The 27,678-nt window shown below is 34.0% G+C and overlaps 1 protein-coding gene across 1 annotated transcript in view; it reads right to left on the reverse strand.

The window, feature by feature from the left end:
* Window positions 1-1,675: 1,675 nt before the first annotated feature.
* LOC145678910 (compound eye opsin BCRH2-like) overlaps window positions 1,676-27,678 on the reverse strand; it is a 152,835-nt gene continuing 126,832 nt past the window's right edge. Inside the window, exon 5 of the mRNA XM_081749521.1 lies at window positions 1,676-2,677. Coding sequence (XP_081605647.1) covers window positions 1,676-2,677 — 1,002 coding nt within the window. The remainder of the gene's footprint in view (window positions 2,678-27,678) is intronic.

Here is a 27,678-nt window from a genome sequence, read left to right on the forward strand (position 1 = left end):
CGTACTGAATCTCAAAAAAGATGCACTTTGGGAAGGAGTATAGAGTTACAATTACATTGAACGATAAATATACCACGTTCAAAAATTGGGAGATAAGGATACCCATGCAACATTACGCACCCCCAGCACAAGAACATTTGGACAGCAAATCGATCATGCTCGACAGTGTCACTTTAAATCGTGAGATTGGACAACTTGCAGTTCTGTTAAACGTATTTGAATTTCACTAAGGGTGTATTTTCCATTAGTTGATTGATGATGTAACGTATATACAAAATTACTGGGAAAACTATTTCCTGTACAGAAATAAGTAGATTATAGTGTATTCTCTTTCAGCGGACACTATCTTATGTCTATAATGCATTAATACCGGATACATCTCTCAGCTACTAATTTTTTTCCTATATATTATAGTAAACAATACTACTTGGATGTATTTGAAAGCAATTGCCACATATCAATTAACATTTATTTCTTCGTAACACACGTAAGGTTTAACAAGCGGTAGTTTCAACCTAATGTAAAATATGATGTAGTGGTCGAGTCAAAAAGGCAAGAATTAATCTGTGGGATCAAAGACAGAATAATTAAGAGTGACTGAGAGAACCTATTTCGTATTTAATTCATTGGCCTCTCTGAACTGAACGTAAGATTTTATAAGTTAGAGCTGCGAAGAGTTTGTACAGGAAATTATACTATAATTCACAGAACTATTGAGATGACTGGGAATAGTTTGTTCGTAGAGGAATTTTAAATTTAGATTAAGTTAGGAAATGAAATTATACGAGTAAACTATGAATTTCTATTTAAATGTATTGAATCTTGAAATTCACCCTTTATACATATACCAGAGAATAAAATTCAAAGCGGAAACTAAGTTCTGCAACGATAGCCAGAAATTCAAAAGTTACCCTTGTTAATAAATACTCATGCACTTGTTAGAATAATACTATATCACAGTAGTTGACAGCCTATCACAAAACTGTACGGTAGTAATATTGAGGTTTGGTATTATATTGCGAGAACTTTCATCAAAATTTGTCCGCGTTGTCTTCATGAGGGGAACAAATCATAATGTACTCCAATAAATAGGATATCCACAGTTTCGATTGGAGTTAAGATTGAGTACAAACATGTACTCGTACTGTTGAATTCATACATACTTGAATCCCGATCTCTCTTTTGAAAAGCTCTCTTGATTCAATTGTAGATAGCTTGTAAAAAGGACTTGAAAGAGAAAATGGTATATGTTTTTTACAGTACTGCATAAAATAAAAATATACACTTCTTGAAAGAGAAGTGGTTGTTAAAGCATTTTGTACAGGATTCTACAACATTATGTCACTGAGTTTATCTGTAATTCTATTTCCCCAAATATTTCACCGAGGGTCACTTATATTTATTATATCATGCTCCTTTGGACAACTGGGCATAAGGCGGAAGGTTAAAGGCAAGACTTTAATACTTTTACTTCGATTGCCATATAGAAGTATGAGTTTTTAACTTGAAAAAGTTGGAAATATTCTTAACTCACAATAGGCCTCACAATGTATAATATGTAAGTATCAAGATATTTGATTTCCACACTAAAGCTTTTAGATAACGTTTATTTCATGTATTTCATTAGTTATAATATGAAACGTAAATATATACATGCTTTATGACATACTATGAGCTATTGTAATATGTAAAATACAAAGAAATTATCTAGAGTCATGACACAAAACGCTACTAGAAAATACTCACCAGAACTGTGAGATACTCTCCTTTCTTCCTTTCCGATTTCGTAAGAAGACTGTGAGTTATACGGGAGCCTCTGGGGTTCTGAAAACCAAAATTTTTTATCCTCGGAGCAGATACCATTCCTTCCATTTCGTCGAGAAATAGTTCTTACATGATCTCTCAATCCAACCACTACACTTTTCGTCCTTGTGTTAAGAACAATAGAATATTCGTCAGAAGAAGGAACAACATGTAACGAAGGTGCAGGATCACTGTGGTAGTCTTTATGAGTTGGTATGAAACAATCACGTTTTAACAGTTTGAGACGCTGTTTTGCTGCTGTACGACTACTCGTTTGGTTAAAAGTTTTCAAACGGCGAGTATTTGGAAGAATTGTTTGTGACGTAGGCGAAGCTTTCACACCGCACGAAGAAAAGTATTGTTTCACTGATGCTCGAAACTGAGGATGAGAAGCACCATAAACAATTGGATTGTAAATAACTGACGCCTTTGCGAAGAGTGCAGGCATTGTTGCCACCCATGGTGTGATCAGGTCCTTATCCCCGAATTGTCCAATAAAACTAACAACAGCATAAGGTGTCCATGAAAATAAAAACAATAGTATAAGAACAAAAACAATTTCAGCAGTCTTAAACGCTGATTTTCGTACAGAACTACTTATACAACAATCTTGCTTAATTCCTTTCAGCGTTGCCATTTCTCTGGAATGTGTAAAGATAACACTTAAAATAAACATATAGCAATAGGTAATAACACCAACTGGTATTACAAAACCGAGCATTAGTAGATAAATATAGTAAGCTCTATTCTCAGTTGTTCTTGTCAAGTAATCCCATGAGCAAGATGTCAGTATTCCTTCACCTACGTAACTGCTCCAACCGAATAATGGAGGTATCGACATGCAGCCACAATATAACCAAATCAATAAACATATCTGAAATAAATGAAAAAGAAAATATACTATAAAAATCTATTTCAGTACCCTTTTCTCTTAAATAAAAATGTAGGTAATTCTTTAGACTTAACATATGTACAAAATAATTATTTTAGCGGTAAGGAATTGCAACTAAAATATTGATGCTTTAAATACATTATGTTGGATAATGCAAGAGCACAGCTAGGTTTTGCAAAATTACTGAAAGAACTCTTTTCGCTACGATGATTTCATGATTTTGGCGACCTTATTAAAACTATGTCGTCATAAGAGTATCTTTTTCAGTAAGATTCAAAAAAACTAACTCCAGCAAGAATATTGCTCTGGAGAATTCTAAACTTTCTACCAAGATGTTAATTTTGGAAATGTCAATCTACCAGAGATTTATCTTCAAGAATCTTGAAACTAGCAATCTGCAATTGTAAATTCAATAGCATACAGTCTTTTAAATCCTATTGTTACATTTTATCGTGTCATTTTAAATAGCGATACTTAATTGTAAACTTAGCTCTGGAATATATATTATATTCTGAAATTATTTTGTAACATTTTGTCTACTACATTTTGTCACTTCTACTTGAAGTCAACTAAGAAACTAGATCACAGGAAATGGAAACAAGCATCAGTGTTAATACCAGTACGATCATCTGAGGGGTGGTGTAAAGGGAAGAAAGATAGAATATGTATCTTGAAAATAAGGAAGGATAACAACCCACTTTCAATAGAGCTACTGCATTATTCTGACTATTATACTTGCATATAGTACGTGTAAACAAAATAAAACTATTCAATCTAGTAGTTCTAATAGACTGAATGTTCGCGTTAGTTTCCTGAGTATAGTTGAAGATTTCTGCCACGTTTAATTGCATCGTTTTACTTTAGAAAGTACGGAAAAATCATGCTTTCTAGCTGTATGTAATTCTCACATATTCCGTATAGGAATAAAAATAATATACCTGATTGTACAAGCGGTACTTTCAGATTTATAGTAATCAACTCGATTGTTAGCTGTGATAGCACTGGTAAACATGTAAGAATACATTTGTGGATTGCTCGGAAGTCTTGTGTGTACACCTGCAGAAAAAACTTTTACATGTCATTTGTCATGTGACTTCGAAAATTACGTCCTTTTAAGACAGCAAGATTCTTACCAACATTACTTATAGCAATAACCGAGTGATTAAAACTGTAGGGCAAAGGATCTCCTTGTGTCAAAGTAAAGGATCAAAGTAAAAGTGTTGAATTGGAACAAAACGGGCATTCCTGTTATAGCTCAGTCCTCCAATATTGGGCATTGTAGGTATCGGAAGCCCGGAAATATCTCCGATGTCGTGACTATAAAGATAATATGTTTTCCCAAATTATGATAGTTTTTGTTTTTGTTGTCCCAGTTTTTGTCGGATAACATCCTGTCCGGTCTTTCTGTTTCCTTCCACTATAACTATTCATTTACTTTAGTAATTACGGATAAGTTCCCCCTAATTTACGAGTAGATACAGCAGACACTAAAGCTAATAATTATATTAGAGAGAAGTAAAGCTAATCTTCTTCCCTGAAGCTACTTAAGACGCTCTCATAGGTAATTTCTATTCTTACATATTTGTTTTAAAAAACGTCTTAGTTGCCCGGAGCTATTTAATTTTATAGTTGAGACGGTAAAAGAAAGATTTATCTTCACTTGAAACGTTTTTCTTACAATTATCACTCAGCGGAAGCTCAGGATGAGGCAGGGCCGGCTTGTTCATATGGACAACCTAGGCTGCTGCCTAGGACGGAAACATTTAGGCACGGAATGGCAGACTTTTTTACGTGCAGTTTGTCAACATTAGCCAAAACGTGCGTGAGACAGCACCCTATACATTTAGTAAGAGGAAGTTAATGAAAAGTGAGGTCACCCAAGATCGATTACTGCTCACCTATATGGAACGTAGGACATTCATCTGGCCATAGTAAGGTTCCGTTTTCCCACTGCTTTATATATGACTAAAGATCTCCTGCATTATCTGAATATCCAGATTCCGGATGCTTGCAGAAATGTCACTGACCTAGATTTTCCACATAAGGTAGTCAATGGAAACTTAAGATCTGAAGCCCTACTTCAAGAATTATCCCTTCACATTCCTACCCGTATAGCACGAAATACCCACTTCTTCCACCTTTCTCGCCCTGGACTGTCGATTATTCAAAGGTCCTTTCTTGTCTAAACTATATTTTGTTTTATATTTACAATGGATATTGACATATTTTACATTACAGTAAAACTTATTTCCCGTTACCATGTGGTTACATTTGAAAATTTTCATTCGAAACCCCACAGCAATAAAATGTTTCTTTTTAAATAATTGGCTTTTATATTACTTATTAAAACATAAGAGAGAGAGAGTAAGTTTTATTTTATTTAATATTTAAGCAAATGGTAACAATATGATGATGTGGTGAAAATGCCAGTGCTGACAAGGCTTTACTTTGGGCCAGGGGAAAAGAAGATTGGGGCGCAGGCAAGTTTGTCGCTTAGAGTATACAATATTCTAGAGCCGCCCCTGGGATGAAGACATGCTTTTGGCATAAATTTAAACAATCGTTCAGCCTCTTGATTAATAACAAGAGGAGTCAACAATATTTCAAATATCGTCGCTAGAAATCGGTAAAAAATAGAAATGTAGATAATGACGTCTTCAACGAAATTGACTTAAGTTTAGTTAACATGTTTATTTGTTCATCGTCAATTGAACTAGCCAAAATTATATGAACAAAAAAAATGTCTTTCAAATATAGATGTTTGTTTATACCTTGTGCATATTGTTAACGAAAACAGCATTCACATCTTTTAAATTCGTCAATTTATTCCTTGTGCTAACTAAATTACACATTGACAGTAAATACAACGGAAAATCAAGAAATTTACATTTTCGCTTCCATTTAATGTTAAGATTGTTATTTATGTGGCACTAGCAATTACAATATACCGTAAAATTAAGGAAGTAAAAAGTTATTACCTGCAACAGTTATACATTATTTAAATATTTCAATCTAAGTTTCGGGCCGCGGTGGCTCAGTGGTAGAATGCTCACTTCTGGTGCATGGGGTCACGGGTTCAAACCCTGCTCCTCCAAGTGAACTTTGTGGTGGACAAACACCGCATGCGTGGGTTTTCTCGGGGTTCTCCCGTTTCCTCCTACTTTCTTCATTCCATCATTTCATTCATTTCTCATAATCACCGTCTCCTTTAGCCTAACCGGCATAACCGTGGGACGTAAAACTCAAAGATTTCATTTCATTTCATTTCAATCTAAGTTTCAAGAACAACACTTAATGTTTGGCGTCTTTTTCAATAGCTGGTAGATCCATGTTTTCATTTCAATGAGTAGTTACGTCACACAAAATCGTTTGAAACTTTTGAAGCACACAGGTTATTTCCCTTTTTCTCATATATGTTGAGTTCGCTACAAATTGATTTCACCCAATTATATTTCTCAAAGAAGATACAGTATTTTCCTAATTAATTTTCCTAAGCCTGTTCGCATCATAATCTCTTCGGAAGCCACTAGGCTTACAAACTCTATATTGTAGGAAAAATTCAAACGAATAAAATCATTGAGTACATTATCTTTAAAAGGAGAAATAAACAAAATTGTTCCCAAGTCACATATTTAATATCCATTTAATTAGAACATAAATTATATGCCATCTTAGATTCCGCCATGCTCAATATCACACAATATGTTTACATGGAAAGTAATATGTATCGCACATCAATTTAGACTTGACTCTACCCACAAACGAGAATCTGAACTTACTTTTTACCTATCAACATTCGTGAGCTAGGTTTGACATTTGTATGGAGTAGACAAAAGTATTGGGAAGGACATATTGACGAGTGTTGCAAGTGGGTGTTGGTGCAAAAACTGCAGTGAATGAGGATGTGGACATCATGGAAGTCAACTTCAATTCTGCCACAATAGATATCGCACCATATTCTTTAAATGGAAAGGATAAGTGTGACATCAATATTGGCTAGGATGTTTCCCGAAAAGAGAATCTAAACTTACTCTGGACTTGTCGCTATATTTTACGAGAAAGCATCTGCTACGTTTGACGTTAAAGAATTGAGAATTATCTGGAAGAAGGCTAACCATATTTCTGTGGAAAATGTGCACTGCATATAGCAGAGATCATGAACAAGAAAATATTACACTTTGTAGATTATCATGCAATAGGCCACAAGATTGTAAAAGAAAAAATGAAACTGCATTCTGTAGCACAACACGAGGTAGGCTTGTTGATTCTTTCACAATGCGATGCCAGGTTGTGTTGTTTGGTGTGATACACCTTACCTCTAATGTACTCCTATAGAAGATAATCCAGGCGTGATAAATCGGGAAATCTTGTAGGATATTTGATCACGCCTCGTATTCATATCCATCGTTGTGAAAGGTTTTATGTAAGTGTTGTCATACATTCCGTGCATATTGTGGTGGCGCTCCATACTGTTGAAACCAAACCGATGAAATTTATATGTGGAGACGTGATGATAGGAAGAAGGGTTTACGAAGCACTGTCAAACACTTCTCACCTGTCAGATTGTTGTCAGTAAAAAAAGGGGTCAATTATGATTTTAATATTATCCTCACCAAAAATTCAGGTTCTGTGGATATTGGATATAATGTTGTATCAACCAATGCGATTTATGTCAGTTCACCTGACCGTTCAACGTAAATGTCATTTCATCAGAGAATACAATGTCATTTATGTTGACACTAACGTGATCGATATTTTGTATCGTTACTTCGCAAAATATCGATCTTTCCGCACAACACCCACCAACACTAGCAGCTAAATGCAGAACGTTCGTAAGTAAGATAACTAGTGAAACTAACTGTATATTCTAGAGTTGTTTAAAATTGCAATTGTTATGAACTAGTTGATTTAATAAATAACCTTTTTGAGTATTGTTTGTCGTCTACTACTAAAACTTTCTGACCCATGAACAGAAACTAATTGTGATTGCACTTTTCTTAATTTTACTCCTTCCTTAAACCTACGCCGAGCTACAGATAACCACAAAGGCTACTTTAAACGTATACTTCGATAACTGCCAATATACACTATAGAATAAAATGTAAAAATAACATGCTAAATTTTGCATGTATCATTCTGTGTTACATTAATATTCGAATATCATGAAAATAAATATTATAAAATTCCTCTAAAGTTATTTTCTCGCTCCAAGTGTTTAATAGCAAACATACGACCGTTTATAACTTGCTTTAAATGTTTCGGTATATTTTTTTTATAATTTTCTTGGTATAGTATGAGGACATATTGTTCCAAACTGTGCGTAATGTTTTTTTCAAACCTTCTTTCACCGTCACTCGCACATATTGACTTTACGATACAATTCATTCCAAAGATTCTCAATGGAGTTGAAATCAGTACTTTGGGCTGGGGTTTAACGGACTTTTGGGCAGTTATAAAACAAATATTCCGTAATAACATATAATTTAGGTTTGGAATCAATACCTTAATAAAATTAGAAGTTCTCCTCACTTTCAATTTTCTGCACTTTGCTGAAGATTTGTCCTAAGAATGTTACGATACATTTTTATTATTATAATCTTGACAACACACACTAACTCTCCAACACCTGATGAACATATATAACCTAAACCATTACATTTCTTCCTCTGTGTTTTACAGTAAACTTGAGGTCCTTAATATTTAACTCTATATACTTATCGAAAACCTATTATCCTACCATCACATCCATGCATTTTCAGTTTAAGTTTTTCGGTAAACTACACATATTTCCACCAATTTTTGGGGTTATCTACGAATGCTCTAGGAAATTTAAATTGCTCATGTTTCTTAATTTCGATAATACATGGTTTGTTTCTTGCTGTTCTACAAGTATACCCTTCCTGTATTAACCCCACAGAGCACAATACACTAGCCACCAAAACATCGTCACCACCCTCTATTATTTGAACGAAATCGTTGAACTCTACTGAATGTTCGATACTTTGCATATCAGGAACATTCTATTGTTTTATAGCCGTAAAGTAACAATTAACAAAAACAAATATACTAACTATTAAAATATATTGGCATCGGTAACTTGCTCACAATATTTTACAAAGACAAGCTAATGAACGGAAACGTGTAGAACACGAATGAAGTCCCTCATTATTACTTACCTGTCGCAATACTTAATTCTACTAGAAACAAATATCAAACGTTCACATACCATCTCGTAAACGATGGTCATTGTTCATTGTGGTCGGTCAAAAATCAGTTCAGATTATCATTTGTGGGAAGATTCTAGTCTAAGTTAATGTGGTATACATACCGCTTTCTATTTAAAAATATGACGTGATATCTAATATGCGGAATTCGAGATGGTTACCATGATATACACACAATCATTCAACGCAGTTTTTGCGTCAATACAAATTTATAACTTTCGTTTTTCTGTGTCCACGATTCCCTTTATTATTGCCCTGTCCTGTTACTTTTTTCTATTAGATACAAATTTCATACTAGCACATCCTATTTCATAAACGGATCGCGATAGATAAAAAAAAACGAGTTTACATTCTTAGTTTGGGAATATCCAAGCTTAATATAAAGTTTAAAATTCACATCTTTGCGTTTGAAAAGAATTATTGTGTGGTATGATATGGTGGAATTCAAGATGACTTCCATGATTGCCACATTTAAAATCAATGCAGTTTTTTGCAATAATATCAATCGCAACAATTGCTTTTCTTCCTGACACGCATTTACTGTCCTTTGAAATAATTTAAAATATAAGACTGTAATTACTTAATTACAGTCACGTAATTACTGTCATGTCCCAATACTTTTGACTAACCCTGTATACAGATTGACATGTATGTTCTTACAACAAAATTAAACAGATGCCCTCTACGGAATTGTTTACATACTAATAAGTATTTAAATACTTTGATCCAGGGATGGAAATTAAATTCTAGAACTAAAGGCATAGTCATTAATGAATCCAATCTGATCGTTCTATGTCACGAGAATGCAAGCCGAGAAAGATGATAGCACAAGCAAATTTTCATGGGGAACTGACTTAAGCGACAGCGTTTGTTGCAGAACAAACAAGACCCCCCCCAAAAAAAATCAAGATCATCATTCAAGTTTCCTCTAACCATTGACATTCTTCCTTCTTTTCGACAAATACTCCAGCTTACTAAGGAGAAGCCTTCCCCTCGTGTTTTCTGGCCGTGGGGCCCTTTTATCGCGGTACTTTTAATTAACGCGGTAGTCTTTTGACCCAGGCCCTTTTGATAAGGGGCTTTTTGGCTAGGACCCTTTTCTCGCAGGGTTTATTTTTTTTACTTCGGCCTTTCTGTTCTCGCCCTTTTGTCCGGGGCCTTCTGACATGGAATCAATTTTTAAAACTGAACTGATTAGTTGACGTTTTTTACGTTTAAATTATATTCATCTGAAAGTTCTGGAAGTGTCACTTGACATATTTTAATGCGAGAGTACTAACTACAATGATATAGAAGCTCAAGGTCTAATAGGACTTATAAGAATAATCAACGCTGTTTTGGAGCTTATCGAGCATAAAAATGTTTCAATTTTGATAGTTTATAAGTGTATTATGGCTTTTATTTGTAAAGTTTTGTTTACTATTAAGTTCATTAACATCTTGCAATGTCAGGTTACGAAACTCTGTGGCTGAATTATTTTGGAACAACCATTGGTTAAATTTAGATCATTAGGCATAATTAACCACCATTTGGAAATTTCAGCATCTTATAAAGTAATTTCCGAAACTTTCAGAGCAGACATACAGTGCTCTAAGTAAAGAGAATCCTTATATTTTACAGTTCCAAGGAGTTATACTGGTTTACAACGCAAAGAAGACAAACTTCGTCTGATATAAGACTAACTTCTAGAAACTATTAAGCTGAAAATTATTTCAAAGTACAGGAAGAGGGAAAAGTTCCAATTATGTGAACATGTGTGTGTATAGGTTGTGATCAATTCCTCCCTGATAATACTTGCTAGACTAAATTCAAAAGTTTTTAAACGGATATTATACGAGAATAATCAGTTACTAAAAATGATCATGTGTTGCCAGAATTTGTTATTATGTAATGTGTTGAAGAACATGAGAAGAAATAATCCACTATTATTGATTTAACAAAACTAGACAAGTCACCGAAGAGGACAGGCTGATCTTAATATCTATATGGATATGCTGTTAGGTTGAAAATCATCAAACAATACGTTATCTGATGTTTCGTATACGAATCCCCCACTGTCCAGGTCACAATCAGTATCAGCAAGGCCAAGTCTACGCCAGTAAACAGTTATTGTGCAGTTACAAGTGACATCAAAGTTAGCCATATAAAATGTTCAAAATTGTGCAGTTATTTTAAGGGTCTTTCTTTCGTTCATATTAATGTGTTAAAACGTTTCATTTTAACGAATTTCGAAATTTCAGTGTTGCAAATGAAAGTTTTGCCTTTTTGCTTATATTTTGTAGCGTATCCTATTTTATAGCACAAATATTCTTTTGCCGTTACATTATTTTATTGTTCAGATGATGCAATAGCCATTTGTTATACATGTACACCACCTGTTGAGTAGGACAACAATTTGAATGTAACAAATGAGGTTATTCCATTAAATAAGGTTTACTTATCTTCCAATGAAAGAAGTAAGGAACCACACCCGTATCCAGGTGGCTTTATGGGGGTCGGGTTCCCTAATTTTTTACTGGCCCTCCCTAAAATTTTCACGGTAGGCTTGCAAACGAACTATAATATGGTTGGATCAGGTCCCCCCAAACTTCTACTGGGAATCCCTTCATTTTTGGGCTGGCTACGACCCTGTAAGAAACTAAGACCAAGAAAGTTTCTTAAAACAAAATATTCACATTAAGTACACTTATTTAGGACTTCTTTTAGTTATGTACATGCTCATATAAACTATCTTTCTATTTATGAATTATTCAAACATGGAGCTTTAAAACAAACAGTAGCAGAATAAATACGAATATTTAAATGCTAAGCAACTGCTCCTCAAGCTTGAGTTTGCATTTCCACCTCAAGTTAAGGGGAATCACTAGGTGTTCTCAGTGCTTTGCTAAACGCTGCTTGAATAGTGTGGCGTTGCCAAATAGTGTCGATTGTTTACTGATGCCAGATAATAAAGGATGTAATCATGGAATTCTGCTTGGAAATTTACTGAAGAAATTAATTTTCGACCCTTATCGCAATTCACAGCTAAGTTCTGCTTCTCGAACTGCAACGCTAAAATCCAGAAATTTTCTTATTATGACTACCACAGTAAATGTACAAATTTGGCAACAACGCATTATGGCGTTCTGCGCAAGTTTCTTCTCACAATCTATTTCCTTAAATGTAAATTAATATTTAAATAAAATGTGAACCATAACACGGAAAACTGTCAAACAAATGATCTATTTCGTAATAAGATTGTTACTTTAAAATACTTTACACATACAAATAAATATTTCATAAAGCTGAGCAGTTCTAGTAAAATCTAACAGTAAGTGCATCTTGTGTGCTCGTTGTAAAACCAATCAAATATTTTCTTTTATTTGTTACCCTTTTCGATATTAGAACATACAACCAAATGAATCAGTGTCTTGTGTTGTAGCTGAAACAAAACTAACATAGTAAAATATTTATAACATGTAACGTTTCATTGCACAGTAGTTAAGGGAATGATCTGAAATATGTACTGACTTCTGGGTGGTGATCCACCTTAACAACAATATTCTGACGCTTTAATTGTTTAATTACACATTTCATACTTTTCTTCTTTTAAATTCATGTTGAGGCAATGTGGATTTTGTAATGGATACAGCAATAAGTGAGTTCTTAAGAATTCGTTCATTTGTTCATAACAAAATTTCACTATCAATATCGGAGGTCTCCAACATTTCGTGATACTGGCATTTTACTGTAATTGCTTCAGAATACTGTAATTTTAGATTGCCTCGTGTGCTTTTTCGTCCATTTTCTTCTTCTTTCTCTATTTGTTTCTCTCTTTAACTACTCAGGGAAAATATAGATGTCGGTCGAACGTGAGGAACAAATAACGGTGTGGATTCAAATGAACATAAAATAGAAGGCGAACGAATAGTAATGGCGGATTGTGTACAGGTGGTCTAATTAGAAAAAGAAAGAATCTAATATGCTAGCCAACTTCCAATTATGTGCATCAGAGATAGAACTCCCTCTCACATGATCCAATATTAATTATTTTTTCAACTGAGTTCCTATTTTCAAAATTAAATTCCTCATACTTTTTTTTTTTAAAGAAGAAGTTAAGAGTTTCGAAAAACTTTCCAATATATATTACGTTTTTCATTTTATTGTATGACATTCTTTGTATTTCAGTGTCTTTCTGTTTATTGTCTACCTTTTCTCCTATACAGAAATAGGTTGGTTGTGAAGAAAGGTGCATACCTCTGTGTAATTTCACTCAACTTCACGCGCACAACTTCCATTTCTACATTACACTCATTTGTCTTTACGTTTACATCATCAGCCTCATTGAACACTTTCATCACTAGTGTGACGTCACGCCCACTCGACCTCATGCTCACATAACCAGCTTTACATCACGATGGCATTAATATTTCAACCTCACACTTATATCACCAATCTGATATCACGTTCGCCCTCTCCGTAGGTATATTTGCTAGCGGGTACTCATTTGGAGCACAATTTGCCAGATTCGATTACCAGCGGCAGAGCTTTACAATTTTCAACACGTTACTGGTGGTTCCGATTACACCTTAATCTATAGATCCCCTTCTCATATAGCCTTTGTGCTGAACAGGGACTCTAAAACTTTAACCACACAACCAACCGACATCACGCTCACAACAGCATTTAGACCTTAAGTTAACAACAATACTCTCACATAACCCTCAATCCATTCGACACTCACAGCAGTAGTTTGACATCAGGGTTACTCAACCTCACGCTCACATAATCATTCAACATCACAATCACACTCATGCTCTTGTCGCCACGCGGGTAAAAGCGAGTGAGTATGAGTTCTGTTGTCCTGATCTCATGAGTTCGGACACCAACAGTAGCCCTAGTGAATGGATCATTTCATTTCCGTGAAGGAATGCGAAGTTTCCCTTTCAATTTTATTGTACTTACATATTTTACACAGGAAAAGTTATGGAAATAATATTATAATTTTACGACAGGAACAGTAGAACGAGACAATTCTACATTCCAGATTAGACAAAAATTGCGTAAAAACAGGTAAAGGGACGAGAAAGAACAAAGAAAGAGAGAGGACAAGGGACGAGAATGAAACGAAGAATTCACACAATTTTTATTGATTTTAACAAATTAACTTTCTATTCTACCACATTATCATTGGTATTATCCAAATTGTTCATCAATCGGTTCTGTGATTAGCATAGTAACTTAACTATATTATTATTATACTATTAGTAGTAGTAATAGTAGTACTATTACTAGTAGCAGTAGTAGTAGTAATATCTCAAAACAGAAATTATCAGGAGCGTCATTTCATATTTGTACCAATTGGTGACAACGCAACTCAAAATTTGCATTTCTGACTAGAAACTAAACAAATGTTATGGAAACGAACTCCGTTTGCACATTGGTAGAATTACCATTCCATTAACGATATGCTGCGAAAGGTTAAAGTATCATGTCCCAACTATAGCATATCTTAATTGTCTGTTTAAAAACTTGTTGGGGGTAAAATATATACTATAGTCCAGAAGGTATAACGTCGTTGGCTTCCCGCGCTTGGACCCGCTCGTCACTGGGAGTGTGCTAAGAGAGTAGCCAATCACCATCAACCGTCTACTGCGCTCAGCGAACCACGAGTAACCAAGCTGGCCACTCCCCATAAACGTCACTACAACTTTTCGCGGGAAGCCAACGAAGTTATACCTTCTGTACTATAGATTCTCAAAACTAAAGGAGAGAGAGAGTGAGAGAAATGAAATTATTCAATAAACGTTACTGTATGGAATGTTTAGTGTACTAAGCTACAAATCTCTGGGTCGCTTGAAGGATTGTGTTAGACATGTTTATTATGAACACCAGAGTGTACTTCCTGTCTAAGTGAGTAGCAACTATTCTGAGCAAAAGCTCATGAATAAAATTAAACAAAATTTCGAGTGTAACATTCTGCGTCCCTTAAGCTAAAGGAGTTGAATGATTAATGAAAGTTAACATTTATGAAATAATTGGTGAATTTATAATATGGGAAGAAACGTAAAACCTCCGTGAAGACCCACAGAGAATATGCTTTTAACCTTATACTCGCGTGACCTGTAACCAAACCAGGGATAAGAAAAGAATATCCTCTACCATTAAGCAAAAGCTTGTAAACAATGTAAACAAAGGTTGTAAACAAACATTTACAATACTTGCGGGCATCTCATGAACAATTTCAACTAATGAGTACAGCAATTTTTAAAATTTAAAACACTTTTTTTAAGTGTTTGTTTGGTGAATATAATGCCTGTCAATGGAATGCAAATTCGTTTTAGTTTTACATAAATTATTAGTTTGGAGGAATACGTGATTGGTAAGTGTTGTCAGTTGAGATTCGACTGAATTTTCATGACACAGGTCCTTCTTAGTAAACTCACTTAATTAGAAAGTTTGTGAGCATAATGACAGAGAAGTGGGACATAATCTCGAATATATATATATATATATATATATATATATATATATATCTTACTTATTGATATATTTAAAGACTATCTTACATAAAATTATCAATGGATCAACTGAAAAGTGGATAAATTTATTTTTACTGAAATCTGATCTGATGACAAATATGTTACAGACTTAGGCAAAAATCAGTTCTCTTTTGAGTAAATTGTACATTATCCACATCGGTAAAGCTATTCTACTTGGTAAAGATGTTCTATAAAGAACAGTGTTGAAGTGTGTGATCAATTTTTATTCTGTGTAAGTATACTGGGCCGCTCTTTTGCTTATTGTCCACTTTGTTGACGAATCCTGAAACCGCTTGTGTTTGTTTGTGAAATCAATAACAACTTTCGGCAACGTCGTTCCTTGTAAGATGACTTGAATATTCATACGTAATAAACAGTAGTCTATGTATGTCCTTCAGACAAAGTTTTGCATTTCTCGCTTCACGTTCTACTTATTAGAAGGATCGATATCGAGGTATTAGGGAGACGAGACCAAATAAGTGTTGAAGGTACAAGTGTAGAAATTGTTAATGAAGGTAATACACAGTTAACATACACTGAATCATTTATACTCTCTGCATTCATACATATAAATTAATAGAACTAATTATGCTCTCTATTGATATAAATTATTATTTTTTCAAATTTGCATCAAAATACGTCAAATATACGTCCATGTAGGTGTGAATCATACTAACCTATGGTTTAACTCAATCACAAGAAAGGAAAACATTTTAGTATAGTATATCACACATACAAGTGACGTCACTTACAATGAGGTATATATATTTAATTTGCGATTTAATAACCAGCGCCTTAAACTATATTGAGCAGCATCCTATCAGATCTGGTACTTCTTGGTTTCCATCTATGTTCTAAACTCAATCGACTGAGTAACCTATTGTTACGTAATACAATCATTGTTTAAAAAAACGGTCTACTACTTTGCAGGTCAAATCAGTGTCATAAGATGTTCTTTTCTGCTTGTCCATATTTTGAGAAGAATTCAAACTCTCTATGCAATAGTAGACCAATAATAAAAGTAACTAGATAAGGATCTACAACAATACATTTTAGGACTAGTTCGGGAGAGTAATACTCCCGGAAGTAGGAACTAAATACACGGTTTTGATTCGTTGGCGTTATCCGTTTCTTGCCATGTATCATACATATAACAGAAGAAAAACGCTTGCTGCTGTCGGTCCTCTTGCTAGGGCGTGCTAGCACTACGGGCCAGTAAGAAAAATCGCTTTTGGTGTGGGTTCAAACCTGGCTCAAGGAAAGTTTTTTTTTTAATTTCCATAACAATTTTCATTAAAACAAGATGAAAATAATACTCGAAAAGTGATTTACTTACTTTTGTGCAGATAAGTAGTAGTAGTAGGAACGGGTTAGAAGCCGCGCAGGGCTCATTTGGTTCCACCTTGTACCGCATGATATAAATTTTGTGACCAACTTAAAACATCTGGCTAGGGTAGCGCGTAAAACAGCTGACTAGGTTAGGGCGAGGAAAGAACGTACTTCCGGGAGTATTACTCTCCTGAGTGGGTCCTTGCATTTTGGCTTACGAATAGATCAATTTGAGTGAAGTTACCAGTAAACTACGGATTCAAGATTACTTGAATCTAATGAGCCTTCGATTATAATGCTTACCATAATTTTAGATAATACATTTGGACAACAAGTGGTGTGCATTAGATTTGTGTAAACCCATTAGGTGTAAATCGTTTTACATGCAACAGACACGTTTAGTCCAAATGTAGAAACAATCATTTCAAACAATATACAATGTGTTATCCGCATTCGACATTGAAATAGCGAAATTAGAAAGTGTCGTTCCCTTACTTTTACACACACGTATACATAAGACTGCTAGTAAATATAACATACCTACGTATTATTCTTTTGATTTATCTATGCATGTGGCAAAGTTGCAAACTAATTTCCTTCTTTACAAATGACGTCAGCCCCATGTCAGTGTTCGTAGGTTTCCATAAGAAAATTTCCCTCGACTGGCACAAAATTTTCCCTTTTCTTATCAAATTTCCCCTAGTTTGTTGAGTGTCCACTTTCTATGCGAGAAGTTATGTGATAAGATTAATTTAGCTATATTAAAGTGAGTGCTAACCACATTTGTTAAATTCATTTGCTTTTTTGCTTTTATTTTTTACTTTTTCTTTCACTGTTTTAAACAAAAAGTAAACACAAATATATCCAGCTAACAACAGGTGCAAATTAGTCTACTTTAAACACACAAACTATTGCTATTGTATTGGTTTATTTCTGAAGAACAAAGAAAAATTTAAGCATTTATATTACTCTGTGAGTCAGTGCGAGAATTTCCCTGGATTTTCGCGTTTTATCAAAAAATTCACTCTTCCCTTTTTGTTAAATTTACTTATGAAATTTCCTCAAACTACGAACTCTACCCCATGTCAAGGTTACGAGAGGGGCTTGTATTACTTATGATTTCTTTCATATGCAGTTTTCCAAGAAAATCAAAAGGACATGCTGAACCTAATGAAATTTAATGGAAACAATCGTGTGTATACTTTAAGCTGTGTGTATACTTTAAGTAGTATGTATACTTTAAGTCGTGTTGCGAATATACAATAGCTATTAGGGATTTCAAAAACTTTACATTCCGATTTTTTAGATCTCACTCCCCAAAATATTTGCCTCTAAAGAAGAAAACTTTCTGTAAAACTTTATTAAAAGTTCATTTAGCTCCGCTAAGTTATTAAAAGTTTAAAGATTGTTCATTTAGCTCCGCTAGGTTGGAGCATTGCGTTGTAGTGACACTCTTAAATTTTATTTTCTTACAAATTTTGGAGTATTATTTATGCCATATCTAGTAATTTCTAATTCTCAAGTGTCTGGCAACAGTGTTGAGTAAGTAAGTATGCATGAAGAAAGACAGTAGATTGCCGACGTAGGTAAATATAATTGAATTACCAGATGCAATAACGGATAACAAGACTGCTGGATAAGCATAATAGTCTAAACCAGGGAGAAAATATGGTAAGTTCATCCAAATCAGTCATTTCAACACGTACTAGAAATAAATTATACTTTGGGAACATGTCCTGCAAGTTTAAATCAAAGACATTCAGCTTCTATCTAACCGTCAAGTGCTGTCCATTCTTTTATTATGATAGATTGCCAATAATATGAGTGTATTTTGATGAAAAGCTAGGATTTTAACTTGGAGCATACAGTAGGTGGTGGGTAAAAAGAAAACAAAACTTCGCAACGTTTGGATTCGACACGAAAGAATGTAAGAAGAGAGAGAGAAGCGCAATATCATAAAAGCAGAAATTTCATAAAACTTTGGATAGCTGCTTCGATATTGGACATGTGAATACACTACAAATGATAGAAAATAAGGATAACCGGGAGCTTGTTTTTGTATCACGCAAAAATGGTCGTCGCGGCTACATGACTAAACGGAAAAGGAACGCCAAGTAGAGAAATGAAAAATTGAGGAAATGTTAAGAATCCAACATGAAAAACAAATGATGAAAAAGCATTCTGCCGGTCTTACCGTCGTGATAAATTCGACTCTAAGTTTGATGTTATTGAATTATTGATCCTAGTGTTCTACCTAAGACTTGATCTCAAAACTAATTTGATCAAGCGATAGACATTAGCAGAGCTGGATTGTCATCAATAATAACGCTAAAACTAGCTGCAACTCTAATTGTAACCAATATCAATAACCGAAAAGCAGCTTTCGTAATAGCAGGAACTCTAGAAGGAATGAGAAAGGAACTCTAGAAGGAAACATAATAGGACGATAGGAAAGATAAGTTACTCTACGATAAGAAAAGAGGAACAACAAATTTGCTCCACGATTTTAACCAATGTAATAGAGAAATTTCAACAAGGGGAATCATTGATTAGACACTAATATGGAAAATTATTGGAAGATATATCTGGAAAGGTAATAACTGATCGCTTCCTCATTCCTCATTATGGTTTTCGGTCCGAAATTTGAGGATCAGATTGTGGGTGGTCTAAAGTTATATTCGTGAGCGGGAACTGCTATAGTTATTGCGATTGTAGAATCCTTAAAAATGGAGCCTAACAGGTGTTGCCCGTGGAATGTGCTTCGACACAACACCAATATATGGCCCAAAACTGGTGCTTGCAATACACTTCAAATAAAACTCAAAAAGAATTGTAATATCCTAGTAGACATCACATTTATGAACTCATAATTACTTTCGTATTCTCACTTTGCATGGAGGTTCCGTCTAGCGGTCGAGGCAAAGTTTCTAAAACAATTACAAGATTCATAGGCATAGATAGACCAGAAAAGTATGTGACAGTTTTGCCGGATCCGCATGTGCTCTCATCTATTAAGAATATAAGAGCATCCACTATGGTTTTGCTCAAAGTCAACTTCTACTGCCCATTCACTAGAAGATTACTGAGAGGTGCTAGAGCTCGATATCGTATTTTTAAAAGGAACATCAGATTGTGTAGTAAGGTTTTGCATAACGGAGACAATTTATCCCACAAGATGAATGACTAGGATTCTCTACGCGCTCAAAATGCGGATGTTATGTGACCAGTTAAAGTTATCTTGTCGGGAAATGGCACTTCAAGATGTCTGTGTTCCCGTTATTAATCAATACCTTAAAGTATGGATCACAATGAAGGCAATTGTCGTGAATGGGGAAGTCGCTATCTTGAATTGTAATCTTGTAATTTAATAATTTAGTCAAAATATGAAATTAAAAGAAATTAATGAATTTTGGAAATGCTTTGTGTATGTTTTAGGATTAACTAATTCATATCGGAGTTCCAAAGAAAAAAATATGACTGTGTCAATAGTAACAACTCCCAATCACGACCCCTCTTCAGTTTTATTAGAGAGAGGAAAGAAAGAGTGAGAAAGAAGAGAAGAAGGTAGGAGAAAGGAGGAAAAGAGAAAGAGGAAAGGGAGAAACTAGGGATAAAAGATTACTGGATAATTATGTTAATATAGTAAAGAAACTGGTATAGTTATTAAAAGGTGATTCATATTTGAAGGTTATTACTTGATGATCAATTCTGAAGTGATCCCGAAAAGACACATCTTCCTACATACGACCCCGACCTGGATCCAGGCAACTGCACAAGTGGGAGTTCCCTAACCCAGTCCAGGTGACGAGAAGTTTTAATTTAATTGTTTGTCTATTGTTTCGAATGTTGAATAATCTGTATCCACTATTTGAACTTTTATAAAGGAGATCGAACACACATCTGAATCAGCCAAGGAAAAAAAGTCAAAATGTATATTTTCCACAAATAGAAATTCTGATATTTCTGGCAAGAACTGTCGTTATTCTGGCCCATCCTGTTATTTTAGCCTTGATCCCAGAGCCGATTTAAAGTACTCTAGAGTCGGTTATCTTTCATGACCTCCGTCACACTAATACATACAGTATAATATGCTATTATACACTTATTGTGAACATTATCACAGTAAATCTATATTAAATGCTACCGCTTAAGACTAAATTTACCATTCATTCACACACATTCACATACATACAGGACTGTGTTAACATGGGTAATAATATAGTTTTAAGAGAAACCGTCTAACTACCATTTGATGAATATTTATTACATTTACTGAGAAATTTAGACACAGAATTTTATAAACATGCAATATGTGTGCATATTAACGTATTAATTTATACATAAAGTTGAATACTAGTAATGTGTATATATATATATATTAACATACAGCTTAAAGAAGAAATATTTTTATTTAACTTTTGGTAAAAATGATATAGATTTGTGCGTAAATATAGTATACAATATGATGAATGGAAAGAAAAATCTTAATTAAGGGTTAGTAATGAGTCTTTATCTCATTTATGAGCATTTTGAAAGTAATTAAACGAGTCCTTTCTCGTACTTTCAGATTAGTTATAATATTATGAATATTGTTGAAGCACTTTTTTCTGGTGTCCACACATTTCACTTTTTGCATTTCTTATGTTCTAACAATTTCTTTTCCAATTGCGAGCCTATGTTTTGGTATAGCATTAAAGTGTATAATGTCATTAATCATTCATTTGAAATGTCCATATACAGGATTTACTTTAACATAATGTATGAATAAAGATACCCCGAAATATAATTCCTACTGGGTTATTTCAAAGCTTCCCCATTGGTTTTGATTTAAATAAAGAACTAATGAATATACTACTTGAACTGAAAATTTTATTTTAAAAAATCACATAGTACAGTACGTTCAAAAAATATTGGATCCCTCCCAAAAAATTTCATTACACCGACTGTAATCGTACATTACAACAGTGATCTTGTGCTTCATACCCCCTCCCAAAAAACAAAAAATAAAGACCTGAAAAAATAAATTTCTTCAACATCTCTTGACCTACAAGAACACCATACCAAGGGTGACATTAAGAACATTTACTGGTTATCTTGTTACCTGAGCGAGAATCTAATTGTTCCGATGTTTCTTTTTACGAAAAGCGATATATCTTTGAAGTATTTGAAATCCGAACTGAAGCGAGTACACTTAAAGACGGTACAAAAATTTGCGGACGAGATTGTTTCTGAATTTATCTTATCTGACTTTCTCACGAACACTAATATTTCTTCGCCCTGTTGGAAATTGATAACGAATTGGTCAAATTAGTCTTAAATATTAGCACTTCCAAGAGTTGTCAACATGGTTTGCAAATTGCCCAAAACCTACGTCTTATCAAGAACGAGATGTCCCTTTTCGAAACGAAACAACTCCAAGTTAATTTGCAAGGATGAAAGTAAGATGCAGTGCCTCCTTTAGGGGGATCAGGATCGTTGGAAAAACTTGCCAATGCTAATATAAGCAGTAGTGTCGTAAAGCAGTTTTAGAACAAACTGTTGTGTTGTAGACTTGTGGTGTGTAAAATCATGATTTTATTTTCACTTATGTTCATTTCAAGTGTATATTCCTCAATTATATAAGGAAAACTACAATCATTGTAACGTAGAAATTGGAGATAATATATTGCAAAACATGAATGTTGTTAATATACATAAAAGTTTAATTTAGAGTTGTAGGTGTGTGAGCGACCATTCAACGTAGAACAATTTTCCTAAACTTTTGTATAAATTACTAAAACATAAACTGCGGCAAACTAGGGGATGAAGCCAAAAAAAATCTAAAGTTGAACATTTCTCATATAAATAAAAATCACCCTAATACGTATATAGGTAGTTATAAGTCGATGCAATGACCATACGTCAACAGCTGAAATGTTCGCCGCATGATCGGACAAACCTTCATCACGCTTGCAGCATCGCGGTAAATATCTTATTTCAGTAAACAGACGTTAGTCAAATTGCGTAAAAGACAAAAACAAACAAGTCAAGTTCTTTTCAGTTTTCTTTAGTCATACGGGTTTGAAATACTGATGATATTAATTAACAGATAGAAAGAAGTATTAGATTTATTGTTGCTACGATGCATGATGGATATGGCTAGCCACAGATAGTACGTTGAATGGGGTGAGGAGTGGTCTCAGCATCAGGCATCAAGTGTCATTACTTCTGACATTCTTGGGCTGAGTTCACCACTTCTTAATTCATGTAGCTTTCCAATTACTTCATGATAATGAAAAAAAAAATTGAAATGAACATTTTAAGATCCACGATTGATCTTACGGGGAAATGATTATGTGAATGTAGGAAATAATGGCACGAAAAAGCGGGATGAAGCGGGAGACTCCAAATAAAGCGAAACAACTGTAGTTGTGTATCATAAAGACAACTTGACATAAGCTGGGATCAACCTAGGGATTCCATCTACCAGAAGTAAGAGCTCTGGCACTGAGCCATCCTAGTCCTTCATTATGACAGATCAACATCAGAAAATGTTAGTGATCTAGCTGGGAGTAGAACTAGGGACCACACAATACGAATACAAAGTAGTGCGCGCTAACAATTCGGCTAAACAGGTAATCCATAACTAAAAAAAAGACTTGAAAATCCTGTTTCCTTTCTTTAACTCTCTGTACTCGCACTTACAGGCGATAAATTTTGTTGCATGCAGATCAGAAAGATCCCCTCTTTCCAAAAGGAGAAAAATGTAATACATAACCAATTTCTTGAAATCTTATGTAGAGTTAAAGGAAAGTTCTGAGGAGTAAGTTCTTTTAACATATCTGTACAATGTTTGAGATAAATTATAAGAAAAGTAGTATTATCGGGATCACAAACGGGACATTTTGTATATTAGCATAATCAATTTTTGGTATTATACTAAGAGGGGTGGGCTTGATCGCCCTTTGCTTAAGCCATTGGTATACAGTTTGATTTTATGAATATACTTTCAATAGTATGATTAAAGAAAATATATGCGAATTTTATTATCAATTCTGAGACTTCTATGTAACGTACAAGCAGCTTTTTCGTAAATGCTACATGAATCCACTTCAATCTTACTTTTCTACAATCTTAACACTTTGTACACAGGTCTTCTAATGTCGGAATGCATTATTTTGTGCTGGGATTTTATTTTCGTTTCCATTTTCCTTTTTTAACACAATAATCACTTTAACGATATACAAAAATAAACTAAGAAATTGACTATGTATTGGCTTTTAGTTCTCTTATGTTCTGGCCACCTCTGCACAAAACTTCTGATACCTCCGTTCCCAACAAATTTCTCAACCAATAGGAGCATATAAACACAACAGCGACTCTGCGAAACAAACAAACGAACTCGTCAGATAGGTAATACATATACAGTAAAATATGTCTTTAATGGAACATTTATTGAACGGAAACCTGTGTTAAACGGAAATATTTCATGGTTCCATCAATTTACTAGCGAAAATCGTATTAAATTCCCTTCTTTAAACAAAAACTGTAACCGAACAACAGAATTTAATAATTTCTTAATGAAAAATTTCAAGTTTCGAAATGTAGCATTTTAGAAAGTTTTAGACATCGTCATAGATATATATTTTAGCCCAACACACAGTGATGATCGAACCGAAGCACACAGGACGGATATACAAGCTTTGAAAATTATACAGTAAATCCGAAAGGAAAAGAGGAGATGGAAGAAGAAAAGAAATAAGCAATTGAGTTAGAAGAAGAGTGTTGGCTAAAGACTTATCAACATTCTGTCAAAAGTTTAAAGGAACAGTAACATTTGCCTTAACGTCGAAATGACATTGATATGCTTAGTATAGTTTCTCAGACTAAAGTATCTGTGCAAAGTTGAGCAGAAAAGCAGCGATGTGTACAGGAAACCATCCTTATTAGAAAATTAAGTTAATGCGTGTAAAGTATTTTTTTCTGTCCATTGTAAGTTTTGCGTGTATTAATTCGTAGTAGGCATAAATACTGTAAATAGACTAAGGTACTTGCAGTATCTTATTTTTTCTCAGTATGTCCATTATATCCATTTTTTTTTTTACATAGGCCTACTTTCGTACATTGGTAACGTATCTTTAATAGAAATGTTTGCTGTCCCATTCGATTCCGCTAAACATAAGTTTTACTATATTTAGTTATTAAATAGCTGAAATACCCTTTCTTCGCATGGAAAGAAAAGATTTATGAAAAGTTTTGAACCACATTTTTTACCTTAGGGTACGCAATGCAATGAAATTGTAATGATAAATATAATTTGGTATAAATTTCTGAACCACCTTATCCATTAGGAAATGCTCTGTAATTATAATGACATGATGGAAGCCCAGCTTGAGGTAGATATTATTAAAAAGCTCATCTCATAATGTTCATATGGTGTGATTACAAACAACAGATAGCGTAGCTTTCAATTTGGCAAAAAAAAGAAGAAGAAGAAGCAAATATATCCCCCATCTCTTAAACGTGAAATTTACAAAACATTGCAACACGTGTCTGTTTATTTATTACGAGAAATTTACATACTAACTTTAATCTTCCTAACATGAAAGTCTTGGGAAATACTTAGTTTGTTTTCCATGAATTATGAATCTCACCCCTCCTCCCACTTAGGACACGTACTTTAATCAAACTGACATGATAAAATTCCAGTTTAAAGCAGATGATAACTATATTGAAAAATTAATTTCAAATGAATCATCCATTTTCCCGTGATTCGAACATCTACAAGAACAGTTTCAGTTTTATACGTTATACTTACTATCTTCTGCTATTAACTAAATATGTTGTATGTTGTTTTGTGTCACTAATGGTATATTTCTTCTTCCTAATCACGTTTTACTCTCCAATAACCACTTTCTTCTTATTTGAACTTGAACAGCTGGCGTCAGTAGAAGTAATTTATTTAATTACACTACATAGTTACTCTGTAGTCTAGTTGGCACTAAGTTTTTTGCAGCCTTAGGAACTGAATCTTTTCTTCAGCACATACAGTTTCTTTTGGTGAATATTTCTAGACATTTTATTCCACTATTTTTCAGAAAGCTAAAGTATTTCTTGAAGTCATCATTCTGATTAAACTCTGTCATTCTAGTAAATTAAATTATTCCTGTTTCATATATACCTTAACATAAGACTCTCAAGGTGGGTTTTCAAATTTTCCCCTACACCCAAAAATAATGGTACTTCACCTGAGAATGAAAAATAATTCCAACAATTTTGAATTTATTCCATCCTTGTGGTATTCGATTCAATAATTCCATAAGAATACTGAACTATGAGGTGAGTTCACTCTCTTCAGAAACTCAGAAACTGAATGACATATCCCGGGATTGTTTGCCTTTTTGATTAACACGGTATGTTTCAAAAATTCATATCTCACGAACAACTCTACAATACTACAGTATTGTTGGGTGATATTAGTTAGCCGGACAAGGTGTTGATTTTGAATAATCGGACCAAGTGTTGGAAAATAGAAACAACAAATGAAGGATGTTACTATGTAGAAATAAATAATGTGTAATCGTGTTGATGTAGAAATGGAGCCATAAGTGGCTGAAGTCTTTTGTATGTTAAGGAAAGTTAGAGCCAGTGTGGCAATTGATATTTTAGGGTTTATGACCCAAGCGTGGCTGTTGATAATAAGGTTGAAGAGCCAAGAGTGGACACTGTTATGTTAGGTTGATGAGCCAAGAGTGGCTTTTGATATTTTAGTGGCTTATGGTCATGCCAAGTGGGATCATAGTTATTGTTATAGTTTTTGGGATTCAGAAAGGCTCCTGTTTAATTGAGTGTATTGGTGTAAGTCAATTAAAGGTTGAGTGAAAAGAAAGTGGTATAATTCATTTGTAAACTCTAGTAGATTTGAGAAGTTAATTAAAGTAATACTTTTCTTCACTGAAGGCACCAAAAGTAAACAAACCTAACAAGTATATAGGCTGAAGAGTTCATTTATGGAAGGGGTTTCTTTTCTTCTTTCTTTCATTTATTTTGGTTCCATTTTCTGAATTATGTCTCTATTTAATTAAGTACTATTTTATTATTAACTTTAAACATGCAACGTAAAACACTTCGTTTTATATAAGGCAGAATGGAAACAAGCACTGCTTTGGGTGAGTTTTCTTCGAACGATTGTGTGAAAAGTGGTTAAGACAATTTTGTACACATTCCACAAATAAATATTTTATTGAACATTTGTCTTGGAATATGATAGAATGGTTATTCTTTTTGGGCAGTTTCTCACAATCATTCTTAGAAATTTTATTCACATTACATAAATGAATATACCATTAACGGATGAACAATATGGAATATCTACAGTAGTTCTATTTTCATAAACTTTGAGAAAGAGCGGTTAATGAGATGACCTTTGGAGTTTGTTTAAACGATATTCTGAAATATTGCCTTCTAATATCTTTCATTGTATTTCATTAGTAACATTTCCATATATGAAAGATGTCCTAACTGACTGACTGACTGATCAACGTCCAGGTCAAACCAGTTAATTTACAAACTTGACATCTTGAAGTGCATTACATTTGTGATTTAACCCTTGCACTACCTAGGTACTTTTTGTAACGTAGATTACCAATGGGAGTTATTTTGTGTGCCCACTCGTTAAGACTAAATCTTGCAAAAGAAACAAAAGACAAACTCTCTCAAAACTAGAATTACTACAGGGACTAAAGTGAGCAATTCACAGGATAAAACTAACAGCTATTTATTATGCTGCCATTTAGGAGTGACACTTCTAAATGTAAGTCACATCTCTTACCAACGGGGGTACTTTATGCTCACCAACTTAAAATAGCAAATTTTATGAGACACACTAATGTCCAATTTGAACCACCGTAAGGTATAAGCTTTAGCTAAA

Source organism: Thermobia domestica, chromosome 1 (genome assembly GCF_964235325.1).
Source record: "Thermobia domestica chromosome 1, izTheDome1.hap1.1, whole genome shotgun sequence".
NCBI lineage: Eukaryota > Metazoa > Arthropoda > Insecta > Zygentoma > Lepismatidae > Thermobia > Thermobia domestica.